The sequence below is a fragment of the Tenrec ecaudatus genome, chromosome 1 (genome assembly GCF_050624435.1).
Source record: "Tenrec ecaudatus isolate mTenEca1 chromosome 1, mTenEca1.hap1, whole genome shotgun sequence".
Lineage (NCBI taxonomy): Eukaryota > Metazoa > Chordata > Mammalia > Afrosoricida > Tenrecidae > Tenrec > Tenrec ecaudatus.
Window position 1 is genome coordinate 61,756,313 of NC_134530.1, and position 23,824 is coordinate 61,780,136.

A 23,824-nucleotide genomic window follows, 5' to 3' on the forward strand; every position below is an offset into this window, starting at 1 on the left:
CATTATGGGCTCAGAAATGGCAGCTGTGTGTGAGGCAAATGGACAGTACTGTCGAACTGCGTGTTTTTGTATAATTTAATAAACACCTCTGGCCCGTTACTGCTTATTGTGCTTGAGTTTTCTGCGCTTCTGTCCCTCCGAGCCGCTGCTGGTCTTGTTCCGGTTTCTGTTTTTCACGTTGTGTGTCTCGTAGTAGCGGACCCCGACTTTTCTGGAGTGCTGCTGCCGGGCTGCTCGCCTCCGCTGCCAAGAGAAGGCGCGGCCCGTCAGACACCAGGCTTCGAGGGGCCGAGGGGGCACAGCGACTGGGGGAGCCTCGCCTCCCTGACCTACGCTTCCCTTCACTCAACTCCCAGGCCGCCCTCATTCAGTGCACACCTGCTTTCTACAACGTCCTGACAGGTAGGTGGTCTTCTGGGCTCCGGTTGAACATGCCCATGAACAACACTGCCGAGGGCCCCTGCACCCACCCAGCCGCTACGCACAGGGTGGCGATCTGTCTGCCTGGGTCACTGCAGGGCCCTCCCAGACCAGGCTCTGGCACAGGGCAGCCGGGTGCGTGCAGGCCAGGAGCAGGCCCTCTGCAGACCTCCAACAGGAGCCGGGCCGCCTGCGGGTCCGCTCTGGAACATTCGCTTCAGAAGTTCTGCGTCCCCACTAAGCAAGACGGAGAGCCCAAACACGCACCTCCTTGGACGTGAGTGTCTTGCGAGTTTTACTTCCACGTTCCTCTTCTCTGGGCGCCTTTCTCTTCTTCCCCTTCCTGGAAGGTGCTAGAAACATACCCAGGAAAGAAAGGGAAACGCTAGGTTGGGACCCATCCTAGGGCTGTGGGGCCCACAAGGAGACCCCTGCGGAGAGGGCGCACAGGTTTCCCCAGCCCTACAGATGCAGCGCGCTCTCAGTAATTCCAGGTTACCTTCATCTTGTGCGTCTTCGGGCTCTTCCGATTTAGCAAAGACCTGCTCGCTCAGCCCCTTGGATATTCTGCAAAGGAGAAGCGGAGTGAAGGCGGCACCCAACAAGTGCCCGGCTCACACGTGATGTGGGCACAAGCCAGGGAAACAGACGCCCTGCTCATGCAGCCCCCTACCCCTGACCGAAACTGATGCCCCCTCCCAGCGTCCTTAGCTCCTAGGGCATTAAAAAACCAAAGTGGCTCCAAGAGGGAAAATCCGAGTCTTCCTACTCCATCTCCCCGTGCACTGCAGTGTGCTTTACCACGACGCAGACCATTCGCCCGCCTGCAGGAGGGCAAAGCCGGCCCCTGCGCTCTCGGGCTGCCAAGTGCAAAGGAGGCTCGCGTGGGATTCTCAACTGCTGTGGTTGAGAGGGGCAGTGCTCCTGTCCTGCAGGGACATAGAGTCAGCACACCCACACCCACACCCCTCTGCTCACTTGAGGGAAAGGAACACAAGCAACTCACAAACATCAAACAAGAGAAAAAGGAAAGCGCTACCTGATGGCTGAAAACCTCTTCGCTCTGGCTTTGCTGAGGAACCTCTGGTACCTGGCGATCTTTTCATCCAGGGCTTGGAGAATGGCCCTGCTGTTGTTTTCCATAGGCTCTTCCTGGGGCTCCTGGCAAGTCTCTTCCTCCTCGTCGCCTGGCGACTCCTGCCCCTCCTCCTCCTCCTCCTCCTCCCCCGCAGAGCAGCTCCCGGGCTCTTCATCGCTGTAGGACACCTCCACGGGAGCCAGGTCGTCCCCGGAAAACTCAGGCGCCACGTTGATCCTGCCGAAGTTCTGTCGGACGCGAGCGAGGATCTGCTGCATTGCCCAGCTGGTGTCCCGAGGGCCGTCCTCGCCCTCCCCTCCGTCCTCCTCCAGGGCAGAGGCCGACACCTCCCCGACGGGGGCCAGCGGCTCCTCTTCCAGGCTGTTTGGAGCAGCCTCTGTGGCAACTTCCAGACATGAGGAAGAGGAGGAGGAGGCAGGCTGTGGAAAGGGGAAAGAGCAGACAAAATGAGAATATGTACCCCTCTTCCTAGGGCTAAGGGAACTCCCCAAACACCCACACCGGAGTCTTTTCAGGAAGCTCGTCAACGTTAATGACCTAGTCCAGTGTTCAGACTACGGAAGGAATGTATCCACTGTCCCAAAGAGTGCGGCCGTCCTAGTAGCACTTGGCCATCAAAACCCACTGCAGCGACTGTCGCCAGGCAGCCCCGCTGTTGTAGGGAACAGGGGCACGAGCATCGTTTCCTCGCCCGAGGCTCGCGTACGAGGAGACTTCTTGCAGGAAGGGCGCAATGCCAGGGGGCTTGGTGAGGGAGGACGAAGACTGAGTACTTGGAGCTGGGCACTCTGAAGAAGGGGCTGCTGTCGGCAACGGTGCCAGGGCCAGCCCGTGCCAGGCTTCTCACGGCACTGTACATGCACCAGTTTCATCGGAGCGGCGGAGGCTCTCACAGGACTCGAGATGCTCCTGGGTCACCAGCGGTCACAGAAAGCGTGACCGACGTCAAGAACCCACCCAGGGAGCTGAATGGAGAAGGTGGATGGACAGCTGAACTTTTTCTGGTGAGGTGATTTTTAGTGTTCAGGTTCTCACAGGTTTCTACACTGAGGGACACAAGGACCCAGGGAGACAGACAAAAGACACAGACACACACACCACAGTTGTTAAGAATGATCTTAACCGCCTAAACTTTACTAAATATGGGTGACGGGCTAAAGACAACTCCATGACTGCCACACAGGGTCAGCAGAGAGCAGAGACAGACACTTCCAGAAAGACCATTTGAGAGGGCAGCAGACGCCTCACCCACACAAACCCTCCAAGGCTCCCCGTGGATCACGCTTCCCTGTGCCCTCCAGACTCCAGCCCTGGTGGCTCCCCTCCGCTCTCCATCAGAGCAGCTTGCTGGTCCTCTGCCTGGGTGCTCGCCTCCCAGGACGTCTCAGCATGGGCCTGCCTCACATACATCATTAGGCCTCTGCTCCGAGGCCATTCCCCGCCCTGGCTGCACACAAAAGCACTGCCCTTGTCTCCTCACAACCCTCAGGCTTCCGGGCCTTCTCCAGGCGTGTCAGTTGGGGCCCACCAGCTGTCTGTCAGTTGGCTGCACTGTGGTGGCTGTGCGTTGCCAAGGCTGAAAGACAAGGCCAGAGGGTGCCTTCGGGACCGGACCGAGGACCTGGTACTTAGGAGCTGCTCGACAGATGCTTACTAAATGCACCACAGAATGGGGCACGAACGGCTGATTCTGGAACGCTGGAGCTCAAGGAAGCAGATAACCCGGGGCCACAGAAACACACAAGACCACAGCACACACATGAAATCCCAAGCCACCTCTTTAAGCTAGAGGAGGAGCCTGTCCGTTTGTCATCCTGCGGTGGCTGTGTTGCTGTGATGACGGAAGCCAGGTCACTGGTATTTCAAGTGACACCCGTGTCAGCGCAGCTTCTGGACTAAGGAGGAACAGGGGTGCCCTGCTTAGGGACACAATCGAGAGGCAGTGGTGGGTGTGCACAAGGGAACCACTTCATAGCTTCAAGTCAGGGATGGTGTGCGCCTGTGTCGCAGCCTCTCACTCACCAGACAAGCTGGATTATATGATGAAAAGGCGGACCTGGGCAGGGATGAAGGCTTACTCAGCCTGCGATACGCAAGCCTGCCCGCTCCAGGCGAGGAGGGCTTGAAGCGCCTGCTGGTGAAGGCCAAGGAGTACAGCCTGGAGCACGGAGACCAAGCAGGCGCTTGTGACCCATGGAGAAGCTGTCAGGACTTCATTCCTAACGACGCACCTCAGAGGGAAGGATGGTGAACTGGTCCCGGTCGTCAAGAGAGCAGGCTCAGGAGAAGGGTAGCGTGCTTGGGGAAGCAAAGGGCCAGGGAGGAGGACGAGGAAAGCCGGTGACGAGATGCACTGACCAGGGGCTATGACAGCGGGCCAACACTGAAGAACCCGAGAGCATGTTGCCGGACGGGGGGGGGGGGGGGGGGGGGAGGGGGGAGGGGTGTCTCCTTCTGTTGTACCCAGGCTCCCTGTGAGCCAGAAGTGACTCCCGGCGACCCTAGAGCCACCACTGGGAGTTGCTGAGGTCGTAACTCTATGAGAGGAGGGAGGCCGTCTCCCACCCCAGGAGCCGCGGGTGGTTTCACACTGCTGACCTTGCAGGTGGCATGGCAACGCGTAACCACTGCACACCTTACCACGGGACGAGGAAGGAGCCTGCTGGCTGGCTCAGAGAACTAGACGAGAGAGCAGCGTCTCACCTCCGCCCAGGAGGCCCAACTCGAAGACTCCTTTCCCTGAGCACCCGCTGCCATGATGGCAAGCTTCTGGAGGCACGGCGATGCGATCCGCTCCTCTCCCCCATGCCCGGCACGCTGCCACCCTAATCTATGCCAGTGACACATAGGCTCGGAGAAATCTTTCCTTGTGCCTTGGACAAGATTCAGGTCACAGGAGGCCTTAGGGAGCCCTCGGGCTAACTCCCCCAAGACTGGGACTAATGCGGGCTTCCTATCCCTGCAGAGGTCGCGGGAGCAAGAGACAGACAGCTTCCTTCCACCACCAGGCACAGAGGGGAGGCTCCATCAAGGGAGGGAGGCAGGCAGAGGACCCCAGGCTTCCCAAGAGGGGGCTCGGTATCTGAGAACCATCTTCTCACCTGCGGGGCGGCCGAGGGTTCTGCATTGGGCGGCTTGACAAAAAAGGGGATCCGGCCCCTCTGCCAGTCATTGAGGACCATCTTCCCCACGGTCTGCAAGTCCGGCTCGCCGCCCTGAAGTGCCACAGAGAGTCCCCAGTTAAATTCAAAGCAAAACAGACCTACCGGCCAGCTGCCAGGCATTTCAGAGGTAGGAGGCGCTCACCAGCCCCTGCGGGACAGTTCCACACGGCGCGCGGAAAGCATGCAGAGGGGTCCCTGCCGAACACCTGCTGCCCACGAAGGCTCACCTTTAGCAGCTTCCCGGTCCGGAAGGCCAGCTTCTCCAGGAAGTCCTCAGCGTGCTCCCAAGAATCAATCTTGTACGTCTTGCTGATGTACTCTGGCTTTGCTCGTTCAAGCACGGCACCAATGTGGTCTTCGGGAGACTTAATTTTTTCAACTTGAACCTAGACGGCGACAGGAAGTGCCCTGCTTACCTTACCCCTTGGTAATGGCAGCAGCGATGTCCCCACTGTCCTCAGGAACCACACTGGAAAAGATTTCAACACCACGGGCATGGGGAGCCTGGCGGGAGCCATCTCCAAGGTGGCGAGACACGGCCGGCTGAGCACCGCCGCAAGCCAGCCACAGCGGAGGGAGCCCGGGACACAGCACTAATCCCAGGTCACCACGAGCTGGCTGTGGCTTCCGCCAGCAGTGCACACTGGACTGGCAGAAACGGCTGAGCGCCTGCTGATGCCAGGGCCCCGAGAACAGGATCGTGTGGGAGAGCGGGGAGGGAGGTGCACACACAGTACGTATAGCCAGAAGCACTGGTTTCAAGTGAAGTGGAACCATCTAAGAGCCTTGGTCGTATTCAGCAGCGAAGTGAGGAAATGACCGGGCTCCAGAATGACTCAGCCCATAAACCCATGGAGATGAATTATCACTAAACATAAACAGGCCTGCCTTCCCTTTGGACCCTGTCTGTAAACGAAACACTCTTTTGTGGGATGACACTGCCCAGATCTTCCCGTGGCTGCGCCAGCTCCTCACACAGCCCTTGGTGGGGTGGCAAGGCCGACTGTGTAGCATCAAGCTCCTCGAGTTTGGTCGGGCAGCCTGCCACACCCCCACCGCCTTTTGAATGTGGAAAGAGCAAAGGGATCCAGGCTTCGCCCAGGGGCAGAGAGAGGGCCCGCCGGGACCCCGATACTCACCACCCCCTTCAGCACAATGTCGGTCTCCGAGTCCTCAGAGGGGTACACCACACCTGGACAGTCAATCAGGAAGATCCGACGCATCAAAGTGATGTACTGCCAGACCTGGGGACGAGAGACGTCCAAGTTCACGGCCCCGCCCCAGCCACCTAGTACCCACACAGACCCAGAAGGGGGGCGGGGGCGTGATGGGGGTGGAGGGAGGGCACAGTGAAGCAACCTGCTGACTGACTGAGCCACTAATCCACTCTTCTCTCTGTGCCAGCCTGAGACACTGCCATCAAGCACCAACGAGAGTTCCCAGCAGCGAGGGGGTCATAATAAGGCGGAGGCCGGATTTCCAACTTGCTTAGGGCAAGAATACCCTGCAAACCTTTCTCTGCACTTCAATCTGGCCTGACCGCTCTTGCTTTAAACAGACACTGTGTTCCTGGGGCGATGTTCCAATGGTCAGAACCCAACGGAAGGCAGAGTTCTCCAACTGACCCAGGCAACACATGGGCCTGGGGTTAGTTTTATTGGAGAATCAAGTAAAAGATAGGAGTCACAACCCCGTGACACAGGCTTCCACACGAAGAGCACTGATGAAACCACACTCTGGCACGGTCACCCTTGCTCCCATCAAGGCGGGCAGAAACAATTCAGGGACACTCCAAACCAGGAGGTGGCAGACCAACCTCCAGGGGCGGTCTTTGATCAAGAGCAGCAGGGGCGAACCTCCCAGGCCCTAACCCACCACCGTGACCAGACCTCCTTCTCAAGCCAGACGTACCTTGGTTTCACCGGCAATGGGGGCCACGTTGCAAACCTTCTTAGAACGCAGTGTATTTATCACAGAGCTCTTGCCAACATTTGGATAGCCTATGAACCCAACGCTGATCTGTTTCTTGTCAGTGTGCAGCTGGTGGGGAAACAACAAAACCATGCACAGTTCACGTGCAATCCTGAGTGACCCCGGGACAACAGGGGCTGCCTTACCCGCTGCTAAGCTTGATATGGGGCTGAGGCCCACGCCACCCACACAGCTGGACCCATAGCGTTATTAATAAAGCAGAGGTGAGTCATTTCCTTGGGCATGTGAAATTAGAGATGAGCGTCTTAAGGTTGAAAGTATGTGGGTCGAGAAACAAAGAGCTCATTAGTCATCAATTCAGAACACCACCGTCCACTGGAAAGAGGCTCTTCAGAGATTTACCAACTCTTATGACTTCCCCTTGTTTTTGCACAATACGTTGAACATTTTTACTCACAAAAGTAAACAAGGGGTGGGGAGAGCAGCCGCACAAGCTAGAGGCTGGGGGAGTCTCCAGCAGTTACCAAGAAGGCCTGTCAATCGGTGCCGGGCCCTGCTGACGGAGCGAGGAGACAGCCGAGCGACACAGAGAGGACCGACTCGGAGCAGTTGGAGGGTGGTGACAAAATGCCAGCAGCTTATTACAAAGTCCTGTCTGACTTCACCTGCTTCCAAGTACGAAGCTAAATGGCTGAAACAGAAAGACTCAGAGATCATGCCAACAAATTGCCAAAAGCCTCGGGACTTGGGGGGGGAAGGGTCCCAGAAACGTGTGAGGGTAGGGCTGAGCGCAGGAGGCCGGGCTAGCAGTCCCTGTAAACAGCGCCAACGGCCCTGCCCCACTCCCCCCTTCAGCCCAGGCACATAGCCTCTCTCTCCCCTCGGAAGAAAAGCAGAGCCTGGGTCCTTGTGCCTCCTAAGGAACGGACCGAGAGAGTGTTTGTGGAAACCCAAGATCGAGAGAAACATCAGCTGAAGGCAGCAGTTCCCAGCCTCCTACTCCCGAGGGCCCGGGTGCTCCCAGTGCTGCTGGCTGGGGGAGTCCTTGCTGGGGAGAACCAATGGCCCCCAATACCAGGATGACTGACAAACACTGACATCTAGGGTATCTGCCAGCAAACTGCCTAACCACCCTGCAGTGAAGTCCATTGGGCAGCAAGCCCTCCCGGTGCTTACAGCAAGCCAAGAACAGCCCCCAGTCGAGTGAGGCTGTAAGAGAAAAACAGCACAACACACGGAAGAGAGCTGGAGGAGGCAAAGCCAATGACAGGACCGGGAGGATTTCGAAATATCTCTCTCAGTAATATTCTCCAACAGCCAGAGAGCAAGCAGCATCCACTCACAACAGGATGCAAGTGCGTGCGTGCGTGTGTGTTGGGGGTGGTGGTGGTGCAGAAACCCAACAGAGTAAAACAAGCGCTCTCAGAAACTGGAAGTTCAAAGGGATAGGAAAACGACGTGTTGGGATGGAGCAGCCGGAGGGGCCCGTAAAGGGTATGGCCCGGCGAGCAGAACCAGACAGATCACACTGACCTAGAGAAGGAACACACCCAACTCCTGAAGCGGGGTGCCAGCAGGGGGGCAGCTGTGCCCCACGCCCACTGAACAACACGAGGTGCGTCATGGGAACATTTAGAATGGAAATTTAAAAAGGAAAGATCATGGCCAGGGGAGCGGAGTCTGGGGGCTGGGGCCTGAGCCACATTCTGAGAAAAAGGGATTTCCTGCCAAAATGTTACACCTGGACAAGGTGTGCTTGGTGGGAGGGCAGAACAAAGGTTATTTTCAGCTTCTGAAAAGTGTCTTCCAGGAGAAGGAAGAAACAGGTGAGTAAAGAGCTCCAGAAGAGAGCCGACAAGCAAGGTGCCTTCCCAGGGCTCAGCCGTGGGTATGCCTGGGTGCCGGGGCAGGAAGGCCCCGGCAGGACACTGCAGCAGGCCCAGACCCAAGGGACACGGCCACGGGCCACGCCTGAAACAGGCGGCCTGCTCACCTGAGTACTCTGGGAGTTCCTACTCAGCCAGAGAAGGGGGCTGGGGACCAAGGTGGAGACACACATTAGTGACCGACACAACTACAACAGGACACATTGTAGTTGAGAAAATAAAAGGTTTCAAGCAAACCAAACGCACTGCCAGTGAGTCAGTGCTGACTCATGGCGACCCTACAGGTAGGGTTTTCCGAGATGTTTCACCAAGGAGCAGCTGGTGGCTTTGAACTGCCAACCTTGCAGACTGCAGCCAGACGCATAAGCACCATGGCTTAGGGGAAAGGAATTTTCACAATGGCACCCTGGGGGGCTCAGCTGTGACCAGCCCATTACTCTGCCATAGCAACCGAAACACCGAATGCAACAATGCCTGAACTAAACATTGGGATATAAATGGTACTGAGACCAGGGGAGCAGGAAGTAGGAGTGGAGGGAGACCCGTAAGAAAGTCAGAATTTCATCGTCCGTAGCAGAACCTTAGTGCACCCAGAAACGGGGGTGGCCAGGCAGGAGAGCCAGAACCACAAGCACCCGTGAGACACGTGGAGGAAACAACAGAAGGGAGAGGGCCGCTCAGGGCTTCTGGGAAGTGGGGTCAAGGACCGTGGTCTTTTTTGTTAGTAGCCAGGGGGAACGAATCAAGTCACCACCCAACTACCCAAGGACAGGCACAGGGCTTGCCTGACAGTGCACAGGCTTTGTAAAGGCAGGGGAAGGGGGGGGGTGTAGCCTCGGGTGCTGGAACGGGACAGGCGGGAGGCGGATGCCGGAGCAGAGGCTGGAGCTGCGAGGCGGTCCCGAATCCTCTCGGGTCGCTCCTCTAGAAGACTTCTTTGCAGGTCGTCACTGTGGACCACGTGCGAGGAGCGGGGCCTGGGACAGAGGGCCCGTTCAGCACCTTTCCAAACTGCCGGAGAAGCTGGATAAACGCTCCCTTGCCAAAGGGGTTCGTGAGACTTGCGTGGAAAGCCAGCGTCGGGTAATCCCGAGAGAGGACAGCAACCCAGCGTCTCTAAGGGTAAACACAGAGAAGACGCGCTGATTAGCAGTGGGTTTGTTTACAGGGCAGAGAGGAATTGAAGCTTGGATTGCCCTGCAAATACACAGTTGTTTCAGGAAAATGCTAACTAGCTAGCATTCTTTGAACTGGTTTTCCAAGTACGGCAGTTTTTGTTTTATAAACGTCTTTGTTCTACAAATGCAGAACAATATTCCAACAATGCCTTCGTTGCGAGCAAAATGCAATTATTTTGCATAATCTAAAACAGGCCAGCCAGTGGTGGTGGCGCTGTCTCTCTGAAGGGGACACCGCGGCCGTCCTATTGCAAACCGCCAGTGGATCAAAGCCGCCCCGTCCCGTGCCCGGCACCAAGGAAGCACACTGGAATCCCGCTTTCAACGAGAACACGCCAGTGACTCGAAGCTGTCTCAAGAAGGCGGCGCTTGGGCGAGTGCCCCACACCCCAGAAACCACGAAACAGAGGTGGCCCCGAGGATGCGGAGCCGGTGCTCGGGCGGCCTTACCGTTGCCCAGGTCGGAACTAAGTCACATTTGTTAAGAACAAAGATGAGGTGTTTCCAGGGTTTCTCTTTCTTCAAGTAGGTCTCAATGTGAGGGGAGCGGGTCCCCATCGGGTCTCTGGCGTCGAGAACCTGAACTACAACATCTGACGAATCGATCACCTGCAAATTCAGAGGCGGTAAGGGCTGGCTACCAGATGCAGACACAATGAGACGGGAGGGGGGGGGGAGACAGTTTTCGGGAAACAGGGGAGATGAGAATATGGAGAGGCAGCTGCACCACAGGAACAGTCAGTGGCGGCCGCGCTCAAGGCCCCGAGTGCAGAGTTGCCGCTTCAGCTGGTGGGTCTTGGAAAGGTGTCCTACCTCGGGCAGGAAAGCTGGCTTCCGTGGCACCCACCTCACCTGCAAGACTGCTATGCATTATCTTACTTTCACAACTCCCCAGAGTCTATGGTTACAGACAGTTTTACAGAAAACAAATTCTGTTCGTCTTCATGGTTCTAGTTTCCTTTATGTGTTAATTTATTGCTTGAATGTCTGTGATCCCAGTACTGTACTGGCACGTGGACATTCAGTTTAGCCAGTTGAAAATCACTAGATCAGAGCTCATGGTACGCAAAGCCTCTCCTACAGGGTGGGGTAGGGTGTGTATCGGGCCTGCGTGCGTGCGTGCGTGCGTGTGTGAGGAGCCTGTCGGAAGGCTGTCAACCTTTGGAGACGGGCTTTCTCAGGATCAAACCAGAGGGCCGGACACCGTAACTTCGTGTGGTTTTCAGCACATACACATCTATGTACAGGAACCCGGGTGGCGTCGTGGGCCACGCATCGAGCTGCTAATAGCAAAGTCAGCGGTGTGAGCCCCCGGGGTCTCAAAGGGAGAATGGCACGGCTCTCTGCTCCCATCAGGTAAAGGCTCAGAAAAGCACAGTGGCAGCTCTGCTGTTCTCTAGGGCTGCGGAGTTGGAAGGGACTTGGGGACGGTGAGCTGGGTTTGATCTGGGCACCTAAACCAGAGTGCCATTTTGGTAGCTGCTCTAAAGAAATATCAACAAGGAACCTTTGAGTCTATAACAGGCTGCTGTTAGTGTCACAGCTATCTTTAAAATGCAGTTACCTGGCACCTCAATAGAATGCACGCAGCTGCAGTAACTGGTTGCTTTTGCGGGGAACAGGGATAAGATGGGCGGACAGAGCTGCAACAGAGCAAAACCTGCTGCCACAGGACTGTGAGAGACAAAGGAACCACGCACTCAGCGAGAGAACGTGCGGTCCTTACCTTGTAGAGCTCGCCCCAGATTCTTTTGGATTGTCCCTTTTTATAGATCTCTTCCTGGGCTTCATTTCTAAATAAGAAAGCACCCCAAATGAGTAACCGAAACACTCGGGAGATTCAGAAGATATTCGAGGGAAAAGCCAACCAGGCAATGAAGGAAAGGCTAATCCCCAAATGGTCGGGTATGACATGGAGACAAACCAATTGAACTGTAACTAGGGAGCCTGAGTCACAAGAGTACTGTGGAGTGGAACTGGCAGGTCACCTGAATCATCACCTTGGCTGCTGGGTGGTGGCAAACGACTGCACTCTACCACTAGCCTCTCGGCCAATGGTTCAAACCTGCAAACAGCGCTGCACAAGAAAGGCCTGGTGATGTGCTCCCATCAAGGTGACAGCCAACAAGAGCCCGTGCAGCACTCCCCTCACCAGAGTCGGCCCGTCCGCCCTGGCTTCCATCCCGAGCCACAATCGACGCTGTGCGGGGCGCCACATGCTGGGCTGCACGCGCCTGAAACCACGAGGCGCTCCGCGGAGCGAGAGGAAGCCTGCCTGCCGTCTGCGCCCGTGCAGAGAGAGGTACAGGCTCAGAAACCCACGGGGCAGATCTACTGGGTCCATGGAGTCCGCATCGACTCGATGGCAGGGAGGGTTTAGGACATTGCACAGCTCCCACGGAAGTTAGCTGAAATCGTTCTGCTGATGTTTCAAATCCGTTTATATCCTGGCCTCAAAAGCATCAAACCGAGGATAAACTCAACAAAAATGCTTTGGCTTCCCCCACTCCTTACTACAGCTTTTGGAGGAGCAAAAAATTCAAGTCAGCAGAAGGTTGAAGTCAACCAGCAAGTCCAAACAATTCAAAGACTTGTAAGGATAAGGGACTTGCTGCACCTTTGCTTGGACTAGACGCGCCAAGGCCAGGGCCTGAGACGAGCAGCCAACAGTCCTGAGGTCACAGCTACGAGTCCGTGGACCACGCCTACGTTCCTTTACGAGATCACCGAGGGGCGTTGGGACCCTTTAACTCGATGAGGAAAATTTAAGTGGACTTAACTCCCGCTGAAGCCCTGGACAACCTATATAGGATCACTACAATGCGAAAAGAACCAATGGTGAAAGGGCTGGTTTTGGGTTTGAAGGAAAACCTAAGAAGTATACATGGCACTATGGGTTAGACCAGTGGTTCCCAACCTGTGGGGCGTAACCCCTTGGGGGGGGGGGGCAAACGACCCTTTCACAGGGGTCGCCCGATTCACAACAGCAGCAAAATGACAGTGAAGAAGTAGCAACGGAAATCATGTTATGGTTGGGCATCACCACATGAGGAACTGTGGCATTAGGAAGGCTGAGAACCACTGGGTTAGACATCAGGCTGCTGACCTCAAGGTGGGCAGTTCAAACCCACCAGTTGCTCTGCAGGAAAAAGAGGAGGCTGTCTGTTCTTGTAAAGATTAGTCTTGAAGGTACAGGGAGTGGTTTGGAGGACAACCTGGGCTCCTCGTCCAAAAGTATATCCTAGCTTTATATTGTATTGAGGAAGAATACACACTGTTATTTGGAAGAGAGGGAAAAAAACGTATATCCTTTCACTTGTCTTCTCTCCTGTAAGGACATTTCATCCTGATATTATGTATCTGTTAACAGGCTTCACTGGAGCTGTACAGGCTTTCTCATGAAGAAGAAAACATCACAGTCCTTCTTTCTCCCGCTGGCAACGCAGAGACAGAGCTGGGAAAGACTTCCCTAAGAGCAAGTGGCAAGCAAACCAGGTGAAATGATTTTCAGCCTGGGCGAGGGGTCCAACGCTCCCAGTCGAACGTGCTAACTCGCAGAGACCTGTGCAAAGCACATGCCGCACATCGGGCCGGGAGGGTGAGCGGCGAACCACACCGTACCTCACACCAGTGTCCTCCGTCACCAAGTCGCGGTCCTTTCCCTGGTCGTAGCTCTCAGTGGACGTCTCGGCATTTTCCACAAGAGACTGCACATCGCTGGCAAATAAATTCGGCCGTTTCCTCTGAGACTTAGGGCCAAATGTCGTCTCGAAGCTTTCAGTATCAAGAATGTGCACTTTGGCATTCTGCAGGGGAAGGAGACGACTAGGGAAAGTAAGGGGAGCAGTGGGAGCCGAACACGGAGTGGTGACACGCCCACCTGGCAATGCTCCCTGCTTCCCGCCCCCCCACCCCAAGTACAACCCATCCCCAAATCTAGAAAAACGTGGCTGCCGCCCAGTTTCAGATCACAACAGCTTCCTTACAAGGCGCCCACCCCACTTGCTCCCCTCATTCTAGAGTTCTCCCCGCTTCCTGGGAGCAATCCACAACTAGTACAAATCATCACAGCAAAGAGGGATAGTTGCATGCGACCTGCCTGCCAAAAACCCTGCTTGATTGCATTTATCATACGTTCCGGTCAGATGCAATCAGGCCGCGCAACGATGCAAATGAACTTATCTCTTCTGATCACCCTTTTGAGCTTTCAAACAAGTGCGTAAAATTCGCCAAATTCACAGATTTTGTCAAGGACCATCATAGTCAAATGTGTGTGTTTTTTGGAAACCAAGTGTAAATGCCAGCTTTTTCTTGGAAGTGCACTTCTTGCATGGCTGAAAGGAACTGCTTGTTTTGTAAGCTGCAGTTTCGTTTCAGATAACAGTCTCCCTAATTTAGGTAACGCTGTTTTATTAAACACACATGGAGAAGGCTGCGGAGGAAAAACATCTAGCAAAGGCCCAAAATCAAAGTTTAGATGTGATAAGAGAGGCACCCGATCCTCACTTGAACTTGAAGGGCCAGTAAAGGAGGCGCAGGAGCAGGGATTCTGGCAGCAGCTGGTGCTGTCTTACAGAAGGTGAGAGCAGCCCTCTGCTGAAGTCCCTGTCAGCACCGGTGACTCACAGGATGAGGGAGCGCCCCACCCCACCCGCTTCTGCAATTCACAGCCCCCCAAGTTCTTACTGTCCTCTCCGATCCTCCAATGCCTGTTTTGTTTTACTTGCTACCCACCAGCTAGAGGGTTCCCCCAAACAGAGGATGCCAACCTGACACAAGAATTAGGCTACTGGGTCAAAAACTGAGCATGACCCAAACGCCCTGAAAGTTGCTCAAGGCACCTAGGAACACAACGCCTGTGGATGCACACCTAACTCTGCGCACTCATCTGGACGAGCCAGCCCCAGACAGCACTGTGCTTATGCTGCTCACGGGCACCGACGGCCGCGTGTGCCGGAGAGCATGCGCCACAGGCAGCAGCACATCTGATCACGCCGCTGTGCAGACAGGGTCCCAGGGGCGAGCCGGACCGCACGACAGGAAAGTCAGTAAGGCGTTTCCAGTCCCCAACAGACAACACACCATTTGTGACACGTGGACGGGGACAACTGGGGAGCCTGCATCCGACACCGGAGCTGAAGCACTGGATTTGAGATGCGATGGGCAACCCCAAGGGGCAACCAAGCAATAAACCCGTAATAGAACCTCTGTTCCCCCACCCACCCATAAACAAGATTCAATCATGGGCTAAAAGAGGCCTTTAGGGCAAGCAAAAGAACAAGGGAAATCAGCAACTTGTCTGTGGTTCATGAATGACGCTCATGTGTTTGCCTGAAAGGAGTCAAGCCTTCCCCTAACAGGGGCCATTCTCTAGTCTCTCATGAAACAAAGCAGAACTGACAAAACCTGACTCAATGGCCCAGGCCGGGGCCACTCTGCTTCGTGCTGCTTAATCCACGTCTGCCTGTCGGTGGTCCCGCCCTCCCCATACTGGGACTGAGCTGCTGTCCTCGAGACAGGCCCGGGAAGGATTGTTCAACCCAAGCAAGGTCACGCGGGCCACGGGCCACTGCTGCACCTCTTGATGGGGCTGCAGAATCTCATTCCACCCAAGTCCGCTCCGGTTCTTCAGCCAACTACAATCTCCCGAGGCCTCGTGGAAGCTTATGGGTGCACCCAGCACCCAAGGGAGTCCTGTCCACATGAACCCAACTCTCCATTTCCTCAAAGGCCACTTAATGCAACACAATCAAAAGGGGGATTCTACCTTACAATCCGGCTAGACCAGAGGGTGTGCATTGGCACAGATAGCAACTGGAAACACAGGGAATCCACGACAGATGACCCCTTCAGGACCAGTGAGAGTGGCGATGCCTGGAGGGTGGAAGGAATGTGGGGTGGAAAGGGGAAATCGATTGCAAGAATCTCCATATAACCTCCTCCCGGGGGGAGGGACAGCAGAGAAGTGGGGGCAGGGGGGGAACGTCAGACAGTATAACATGAGACAAAGTAATAATTATGTATGAATCATGAAGGGTTCATGAGGGAGGGGGCAGCGGGCAGTGGGGGGGGATGAGGAGCCGATGTTAAGGGCTCAAGTAGAAGGCAAATGTTTTGAGAACGATGATGGCAACAAGTGTACAAATGTGACTGACACAATGGATGGATGTATGGATTGAGATAAGAAATGTATGAGCTCACAACAAAATGATTTTTAGAAATACAGATAAAGGGGGAACTGCACCTGTAATAGTGATGACCTACCTCGGGCACAGCGGTTAAAGCGCTAAGCTACTAACTAAAAAGCCCCGAGGGAACGATGTGGCGCTGCTCCCATAGACGGCAGCCCATAACGCCGTCTCTAGGGCTGCTGAGTGGGACGCACTCACAGCAGCGGCCCTGGTGGCGCAATGGCGAGGTGCTCGCTCAGCCGCCCATCCAAAGGCTGGTGGTCTGAGCCCACCCAGATGCTCCAAGGGGCGAAGGCCCGGTGATGTGGCCTAGCAGACCTGTGGGCTCATTTCACACTGTGACGTGCGGCTTCAGTGAGCAGAATCCATCGACAAGAGAATCTAGCTGGCTCTGGGTGTTGACAACAGTTGGCCCTCGACTACCAGCTGAAGCGTGGAATAAAGACCGGGCCATCTGCTCTGGCCAAAAGCAGGAGACCGCCACAGGGCTCAGTTCCACTCTGTGACACGGAAGCTCAAGCCACTGCCCGCGGCGGGCTCGCCTTCTCTGGGAGCTCTTTCTTCAGCTCTTACTGTGGGGCGTGCTAAGCACGGAGCTGCTCACCACAAAGTCGGTGGTTTACGCCTACCGGCTGCTCTGAGGGAGAAAAGACCCGGCTGTCTTCTCCCATACGTCTCAGAACCTCGACACGGGGGTGGGAATCCAGGTACTCACTGGCAGCGGGCTTGCTTTGCCTGTGTCGGTTTAGCTACAAGCTCACTGCACGCATGACAGACGTTTAAGCCACGTGGAATGGAGACCTACGAGGTGGGTGACCTCTGCTTTACAGTCTGCAATGCTAAGGCTCGCTGAGGACTGAACCCAGGGAGGCGTGGCGCAAGGACCAACATGCAGAACGAACTTTCAAACCTGGACTGTAGCCACAAAGCTCCGAGCGCGCCTCTGGCGGCCTCAGAGCCCCACAGAAAGGGAGACCGACACAGGTCCAGCAGACACAGGTCTCGGGCCACCCCTCTCTCCAGCAGGACGAAAGCCAAGTCTGCTCAGAGGGGTGGGAGGTGGGTGGGGTGTCTGTGTGGGGTCTGACCAAGCCACGGCATGCACGGGGCCACCCTCCCCGGCTTACATGAGGCCGGATCCGGTCATGGAGAAGAGACATGGGCAATTTGCTTTGCTTCATGACGACTTTGTAGGGGTCCTTCAGAACCGTGTCCATTTCCTCTTGGAACTTCTGTAAAGATGACTGCTTAATCACACGTGTGTTACCTGTTGGACAAATAACATTGCCATTGCAAAGAGAAGCATTGTGCATCTGTGTTTGCAATGGGCGAACACAATGCGCGAAACATGGATGTCACATTGCCCCCAGGCCCCAAACCCTTGCACCCAACCCTTTAGATAAGTTTCTACTGTACAAGAAACAGTAAGGGGGGGGGGGGTGTCCCAACTCCCTCACCTACATTGGTATGGCATGAACTACTCCACCAACCCAGACACACCAAAGGCTTCTCTGGTTTCCTGAACCTCATCTCCTGACTGCATGCAACTGAAAACCAGCCTGAATGGAAGTGAGATTAGCAAAAGGCCCACTTCCTGGCTCGCTCTCGGGGTGGAATTTGGCTGGGGACTGGAAGCAAGGCGACTTTGGTAAGCAGATGGGGTCACACTTTGCAGGGTAAAGAAGAACTGAAGGGGCCACTCTGAAGCCGAGACTCACGGGAAACAAAATAAAGTAGCGATAACATGGCCTGGAGAGAATCCATCCCTGAAGAACGAATGCAATGAGACGGTAGCACACCTGCCGGGAGGCAGAGCAGCGTGCTGGTGGTGGCGATGCGGACGGCAGCACCTGCTTCCACTGCACACATCTTGGCTAGGCACCGCTTAAGCACTTTGCACACAGCGACTCTTTTAAACTACGGCAATCCTGGGAGGTGAGTCCTGTTTTCATGATCGTTTGGGAAAGGACACAGAGGATCACTAACTTGTTCCCAGGCACCCAGAAGGTCGAGCCACGACCCAAGCCCAGGACAGGCCAAATGCCCCTTTGAGGGCCTTTCGTGGGTGAGAATCTGGGGTACAGTGTCCAAGGGGGCATCACCCCCACGAAAGGATGTCAAATATGTTTGAAGGGCGTTCCTGTCTATCTCCAAGCACGAAGGGCCACCCAAGCCTACTGTCGCTGAGTTGACGCCAGCTCAGAGCTACCCGATGTAGCAGGCTTTCTGAAATGTGTCAAGCTTTACAAGCCTTCTCCAGCGGTGTAGCTGGTGGCTTTGAACCACTGCCCTTGCAGTTGCCAGGGCAATGTTTACCCCGAAGCACCACCAGGGCTCCTGAGCACAAAGGGGAGCCCCAGGCCAGCAAGGGCCTGCAGAGGCCCCCACGCGGCAGTGGGGAAGGAGTGGAGAAGCACCAGTACTGAACTGTCAGGTGAGTTCCCAAAGGGGCTAGCCTGGGTCTACAGGGACTCAGGAGAGACACGACTCATCCTCTGGAAGGGCCCACCTTGGCTCGCACACAAGGACATTACGAAACACTGTTTCAAAAGGGCTTCAGGTACAGCACAGAGCTGGTCACTGAGGCTGCTCAGCAGGGTTCACTTAGGACCAGCGGTGCTGAGCTCGCTTCAACAGGGCTCTGCAGGAAGCGCTCCCTACTGAGGGCTGTTTGGGGTCCTTTTCCACAGCTACCCTTCTCATGGGAGCCTCGTCAGTCCCACTCACCCCAAACAAAAAAATTAGGGGTAGGGGAGGTGGACACTTGAGCCTCTGGGAGAGCACAGTCACGGCCACAGCACTCACCAAACCACTTGATATTGGGCTCCACTCTCGCGACAGTGCCCGAAGCCACGGTCGATTGGTACTGCAGGGGCTTAATCACTTTACCCCGACTGTTCCTAAATTGAGGAGATAATAATAGATTGGAAATCGCCAGCAGAAGAAAGGCCACAGCAAAGTTTGGTCGAGGGAATCGCCTCTCCATCAAAAGGACCTATTCTTTTTTTTTCTGGTTGTAAAGCATCGTGAAACACAGATTTCAGTAAGCAAACCGAGAAGACTTGCACATCTGAAACAGATTGCCCCAAAGTCCCTTCACCTCTTGCAACAGAGCACAACAGGACTTCTGCTACATGAATAACAAATAACGCGATGCTAAAAACGCTGCTTCCTTTGTTAGCTTAAAAAAAAAAGCACATACTTGAGTGTTTTGGGGGGTAATTCTTTGAGGGCTGGTTCAAATCAATTGAAAGCCGAGGGTAACTTAGGCCAGAACTGCACCTGCTAAGGCAAAGTGGGTGACTAAGGCCGATTCAGTTCATTAATTGTCGGGTTTTAAGCACATCTTTTAGAATGGATGAAGAATCTAATTAACAAACAAATTAAGAGCAGCTAATAAAGTGCCGCACTCAGCAAGTTCGTGCAGGAGAGGCTGCCTCAGCAGAACCCAGCATGCCACGTGTTTACAAGGGCCGAATGCCGTGCTCGCTAGTGTGGCATTCAAAGGGCATGTGCTTCCAACGACAGTCCTGTGTTTCTTGTTAAAAAGAAAACCCCAGGGGGAAGATGGGGAGAGGAAGGGAGAAAGGTGGGACCAATCACAATGATCGACACATAACCATGCACCCCTCTATCAGGGGAAGAACAGAAAACCTGGGGGAAGGGAGACAGCGGTCAGTGTGAGAGATGAAGATAATAACAATGTACAGTCTATCGGGGGCTAGGAGGGGAGGGGAGGGAGGGGGCAAAAAAAAGAGCTGAAACCAAGGGCTCGAAAGAAAGTAAATGTCTAGAAAAGAATGAGGGCAACATATGTACAAACACGCCTGATTCAATTGATGTATGGATTGTGATAAGAGTTGTACGAGCCCCCAATAAATGATTAATAAAAAACCAACTCCACTTCTGTCGAGAGATACTGAGCTTAGACTGTGCTACTGGTGGAGGCTGAGGCTGTGAAAAGAAACTTTGTGGGGTCCCCCCACCCCACTCCTGCCCGGCCCAATCATCATCCCACCAGCCAGTACCCAGGCCTCCACTGAAAAGGGACAGTTTCTGGTAACAATGCCCACAGAAAACACTGATGGTCGATATCTGAAAATATATGACTTCTCTCTGGGAAAGGAGAGGGTGGGCACAGCCAAGACTGAATGGGACTCCGCTTCGGACGGTGGCACGGAGGGACGACGAGAGGGCCCCTGGCAGTGGCTGGTGCTCACCTGCGTTCCTTCTGCCTGTACATGTTCAGGCGTCGGATGGTGGCGCGGTCCCTCATGTTCTGTCCGCCTGCCCCCTGCACTCGATCTAGGAGAGGGGGAGATGGAAGCACGCTGTTGGAACCCCAGCAGTTACATGACGAGCATTGTTTACAGAAGGCTAACGGGCTCACCCACGGTAGTCAAGTGGCTGGCTACCTGATCGCAAAACCTCTACTACGATCTCTTTATTTTGTTCCAACAACAACCAAGTCACTGTCATCGAATTGATGCTAACTCAGCGCGATCCTATAGGGCAGTGTAGAACAGCCCCTGTGAAGTTCTGAGACTGTAGCTCTTTACAGTAGCAGAAGGCCTGTCTCTTTCATGAGGAGCAGCTGGTGGTTTAGAACTGCTGGCCTGCCAGCTGGCAGCCCACTGTGTTACCACTACGCCGCCAGGGCTCCCTATGCTCCCACAGGGTACTGTTATTTGGAGCTACACGGTAAACACAGCTGCCCCACTCTTTGGTATTCAATAGGATGGCCTGCTAACCATCACAGCACCTATTTTTTGGAGCATGAATTATCTGCCCACATTCTCAGCAGTATTTCCTTTAAAGCAGTGGTTCTCAACCTTCCGAATGCCGCGACCCTTTCATACAGGTCCTCATGCTGTGGTGACCCCCCCCAACCATAAAATGATTTTCGTTGCTACTTCATCACTGTAATTTTGCTAATGTTACGACTCGTCATGCAAATATCTGATCTATGTGTTTTCTGATGATCTTAGGTGACCCTGTGAAAAGGCTGACCCCCAAAGGGGTCACGACCCACAGGTTGAGAACCGCTGCTTGAAAGCACACAATCATCTTAAAAAGTAGGCTAGATGATTATGCTCCTTCTTCAGACTCAAACTGGGGCCCAGTCAGCTCATGCGCCTTGCAAGTGACTATTTCATGGCAGAGCTAGACTGTGAACCCAGGCCAGTGAGCCAGCACCTGTGCTCTGCGCCAGTACGTCACACACCTGGGTCTCAGCTTACCCAAAATTGTGGGCCCAGTATAAACAAAGCACCAGGAAGGCTACAATTTTAGTACCTAAGTGTAGAAATACTTGATTTTTCTCTAATCTGTCAAATAGGTAGTAAATCGTGCCTTACATCTCAACCCTAAAGAGGGTTAGTCAACATGTTAATATTAGGTTACCTTTTTATAACAGGAGCCTTCCAAATTCTGCCTACTCCACAAGTGGTGTAGATAAGCAGGCGGAAGAAACCAGACAACTAGAGAGACCTTAGGCCACAAGGCACTTTCTCTATATTGGCTCAAGTTTCTCCATCTCTCATTTTACCCATTCGGAGCTTTCCAAAAGGCGTCCGTCCGCCCACGAGTGGCACAATTCACTCAACATACTAGGCACAGGGTTGGTAGCCTGAACCCATCTGGAGGTGCACCGGAAGCAAGGCCTGACAACCTGCTTTCGAAAAGCCAGTAAATGCTATGGAACAGCTCTGCTCAGCACCCGTGGGGGCTGCCAGCAGGAACAGACTGGAAGGGAACTAAAAACCAGGGCCCTTCCAAGGCCCCACACGCTCAGATACCAGTGTGTAAAAGTGGAATGATGTGTTAACAACCACAGAAAACCTTTCATATGCATTGAAGCCCGTCAAAAAAAAAACACCCCCAAACCCTCAAAATCACCTTTGCCAGCCAACTTCTGACTCAATCGAAATGGGAGGGATTCCCATCAAAGGCGATCAGACTCATCCTCTAGGTGGGCCCTCATGCAATCTCTGATCCACCCTTCCCCCAAAGACCTTCGTTGAAGCGATCTTCAGTTTCCTATGCACTTTACTAGATGGGATGGTTCCGTGTGCCGCGTCTACTCTCTTTTACCGTCACAACCACGGCGGCAGCAGCCCTGTTGTAAGGGCTAAAATGCGCGCCGCGTTGGCGAACGCCACTTTTTCGTGGATATGGTTTTTGTAGCAAATTCCCGAGCTGGAGCAAATCCAAGACGAATATCTAATAGGGGTGGGGAGGGGAGGCGTGGCACTCAGCACCTGACCTAACGCAGACACGCAAGAGGGCAAGTTTAACCGCGCTCTTTCCCCTCCAACTCGGAGCTTGCCAGCCTTTGGCTGGCTGCCCTGAAGGCGCCCAGGTTGCCAGGCCTGGCTGCCCACTTGTCCGACTTGACCCCAGGGGCCTGGGCCTTGCCCTTCCGGCCAGCAAGACGGCAGCATCCGGGTGCAGACGCCACCCCCCTACTGCCCTCCTCCCCCTACTCATTCCCAAGAACCTGCTCAAGGTCCCGCCAAGCAACGCGGCGCTCCCCTCCTCCCCGTCGGTCTCCTCGGAGCCCGTCCTCCGCGCTTCCTTCAGCAGCACCCTCGGCGGGCCCGCCGCTCGTACCGGGGTTCGTGCTGGCCGTGGAGGGGTTGATGGTGCTCCGTCCTTTGAACTTGGGCTTCACCATCTTGGCGGCGGACCCTCGGTCGGGGCCGGGGCTGAGCTCGAAGTCTGGCTTCCGTGAGGTTTTATACGAGATCGGAACTTGCCCGGCCCAGCCGAAGTGACCCGCAGGAACCGAGCGGGACCTCGTGTGCCCGGTGACGCCACTTCCGCTCGCGCCACCTCCTTCCGGGCGCGACTTCCGGCTACCTCGCCGCCCTCCTGGCTCCGCCCCCGCCTCAGCCGCTGCGACTTCTCCTGACGTACAGCCCCCGCCCCTTTCCTCCTTAGCAACCGCCAAGCTGCTCCTCCATAGCAACCGCCTAGTTACGGTGGACGCGGGGACCGTGGACGCGGGGACCCTGAACTCCTAGCTGGGGCCACCCCTAACAAAGACGCGTCTTCCCAGGTCAATGGGAGACGCGTAAGCTTAATTCTCTTCGGAATTTGTCCTACAAGCCCTTCCAAAAGTGACGACCATACAGCAGGCAGCGAGCTATCGGATCAGATGGTGCCACCGTTCTTGAAACTCCCTATGAATTAAGGAAGGAAGGGAGGGAGGGAGGGAGGGAGGGAGGGAGGGAGGGAGGAAGGAAGGAAGACTCGTTGCCATCCCTATAGAATTCTGCATGGTCCAACCTTGCCTATGTATCCGACTTTATCTGTACCTTGTCTCCGGTTAATTTGTCACTTATATTCTTTCTGCCTGGATCACTCTTTCCCTGAACCTTTGCCTATCCGGTTGCTTCTGATCATTTAATTCTCAGTTTAAATGTCAACTACAAGTAGGATCACCAGATCTATCAAAGAAAACTAAAGCACTCAGTGAAATCTGAGATCCAGATGAACAATAAGTGTTTGTTTGTTTTTCGTTTTTAGTATGAGTTCATCTTAAATGTTGCCCGGGACATACTTGTACAAAAAAATATTTGTTTATGTCAATGGTGGTGGAAGAATTTGGAAAAGGATATCAATGTAGTTGTACAACACGAAAAGTATTATCAATGATACTGAATGATACATGTAGACTTTGTGGAATTGGAGACTGCTTTGTTGTGTATATTTTTGCCACAATAAAAAAATACTTGAGTAGCAATGAGTACAAGGAAGAAAATGGTTTTAGAATTGAATATGGTGACAATTGTACAACTCTTCTTGATATGATTAAGAACTGTATGACATGCGGATGAAGTGCTAATGGAGCTGTTAAAAATTATTTGATGTTTACCTGAAATTCCAATTTAACTGGGCATCCTGTGTTTTATCTGCAACTCCTCTTCCTAGGAAAGGTCTTTTCTCACTT

General features: G+C 54.4%; 1 protein-coding gene across 1 annotated transcript; it reads right to left on the reverse strand.

Annotated features, from left to right (window-relative positions):
- Positions 1-57: 57 nt before the first annotated feature.
- Positions 58-22,698, reverse strand: GNL2 (G protein nucleolar 2). The gene is made up of 16 exons (XM_075554044.1): positions 22,483-22,698; positions 20,091-20,175; positions 18,676-18,770; positions 16,998-17,137; positions 13,301-13,485; positions 11,406-11,472; positions 10,130-10,288; positions 9,504-9,617; positions 6,595-6,723; positions 5,823-5,927; positions 4,911-5,069; positions 4,621-4,734; positions 1,460-1,938; positions 920-987; positions 688-773; positions 58-243 (listed from the first exon to the last, which is right to left on the reverse strand). Exons 1-16 carry the CDS (start codon positions 22,544-22,546, stop codon positions 97-99), a joined length of 2,196 nt encoding a protein of 731 aa, XP_075410159.1. The 5' UTR covers positions 22,547-22,698; the 3' UTR covers positions 58-96.
- Positions 22,699-23,824: the final 1,126 nt, after the last annotated feature.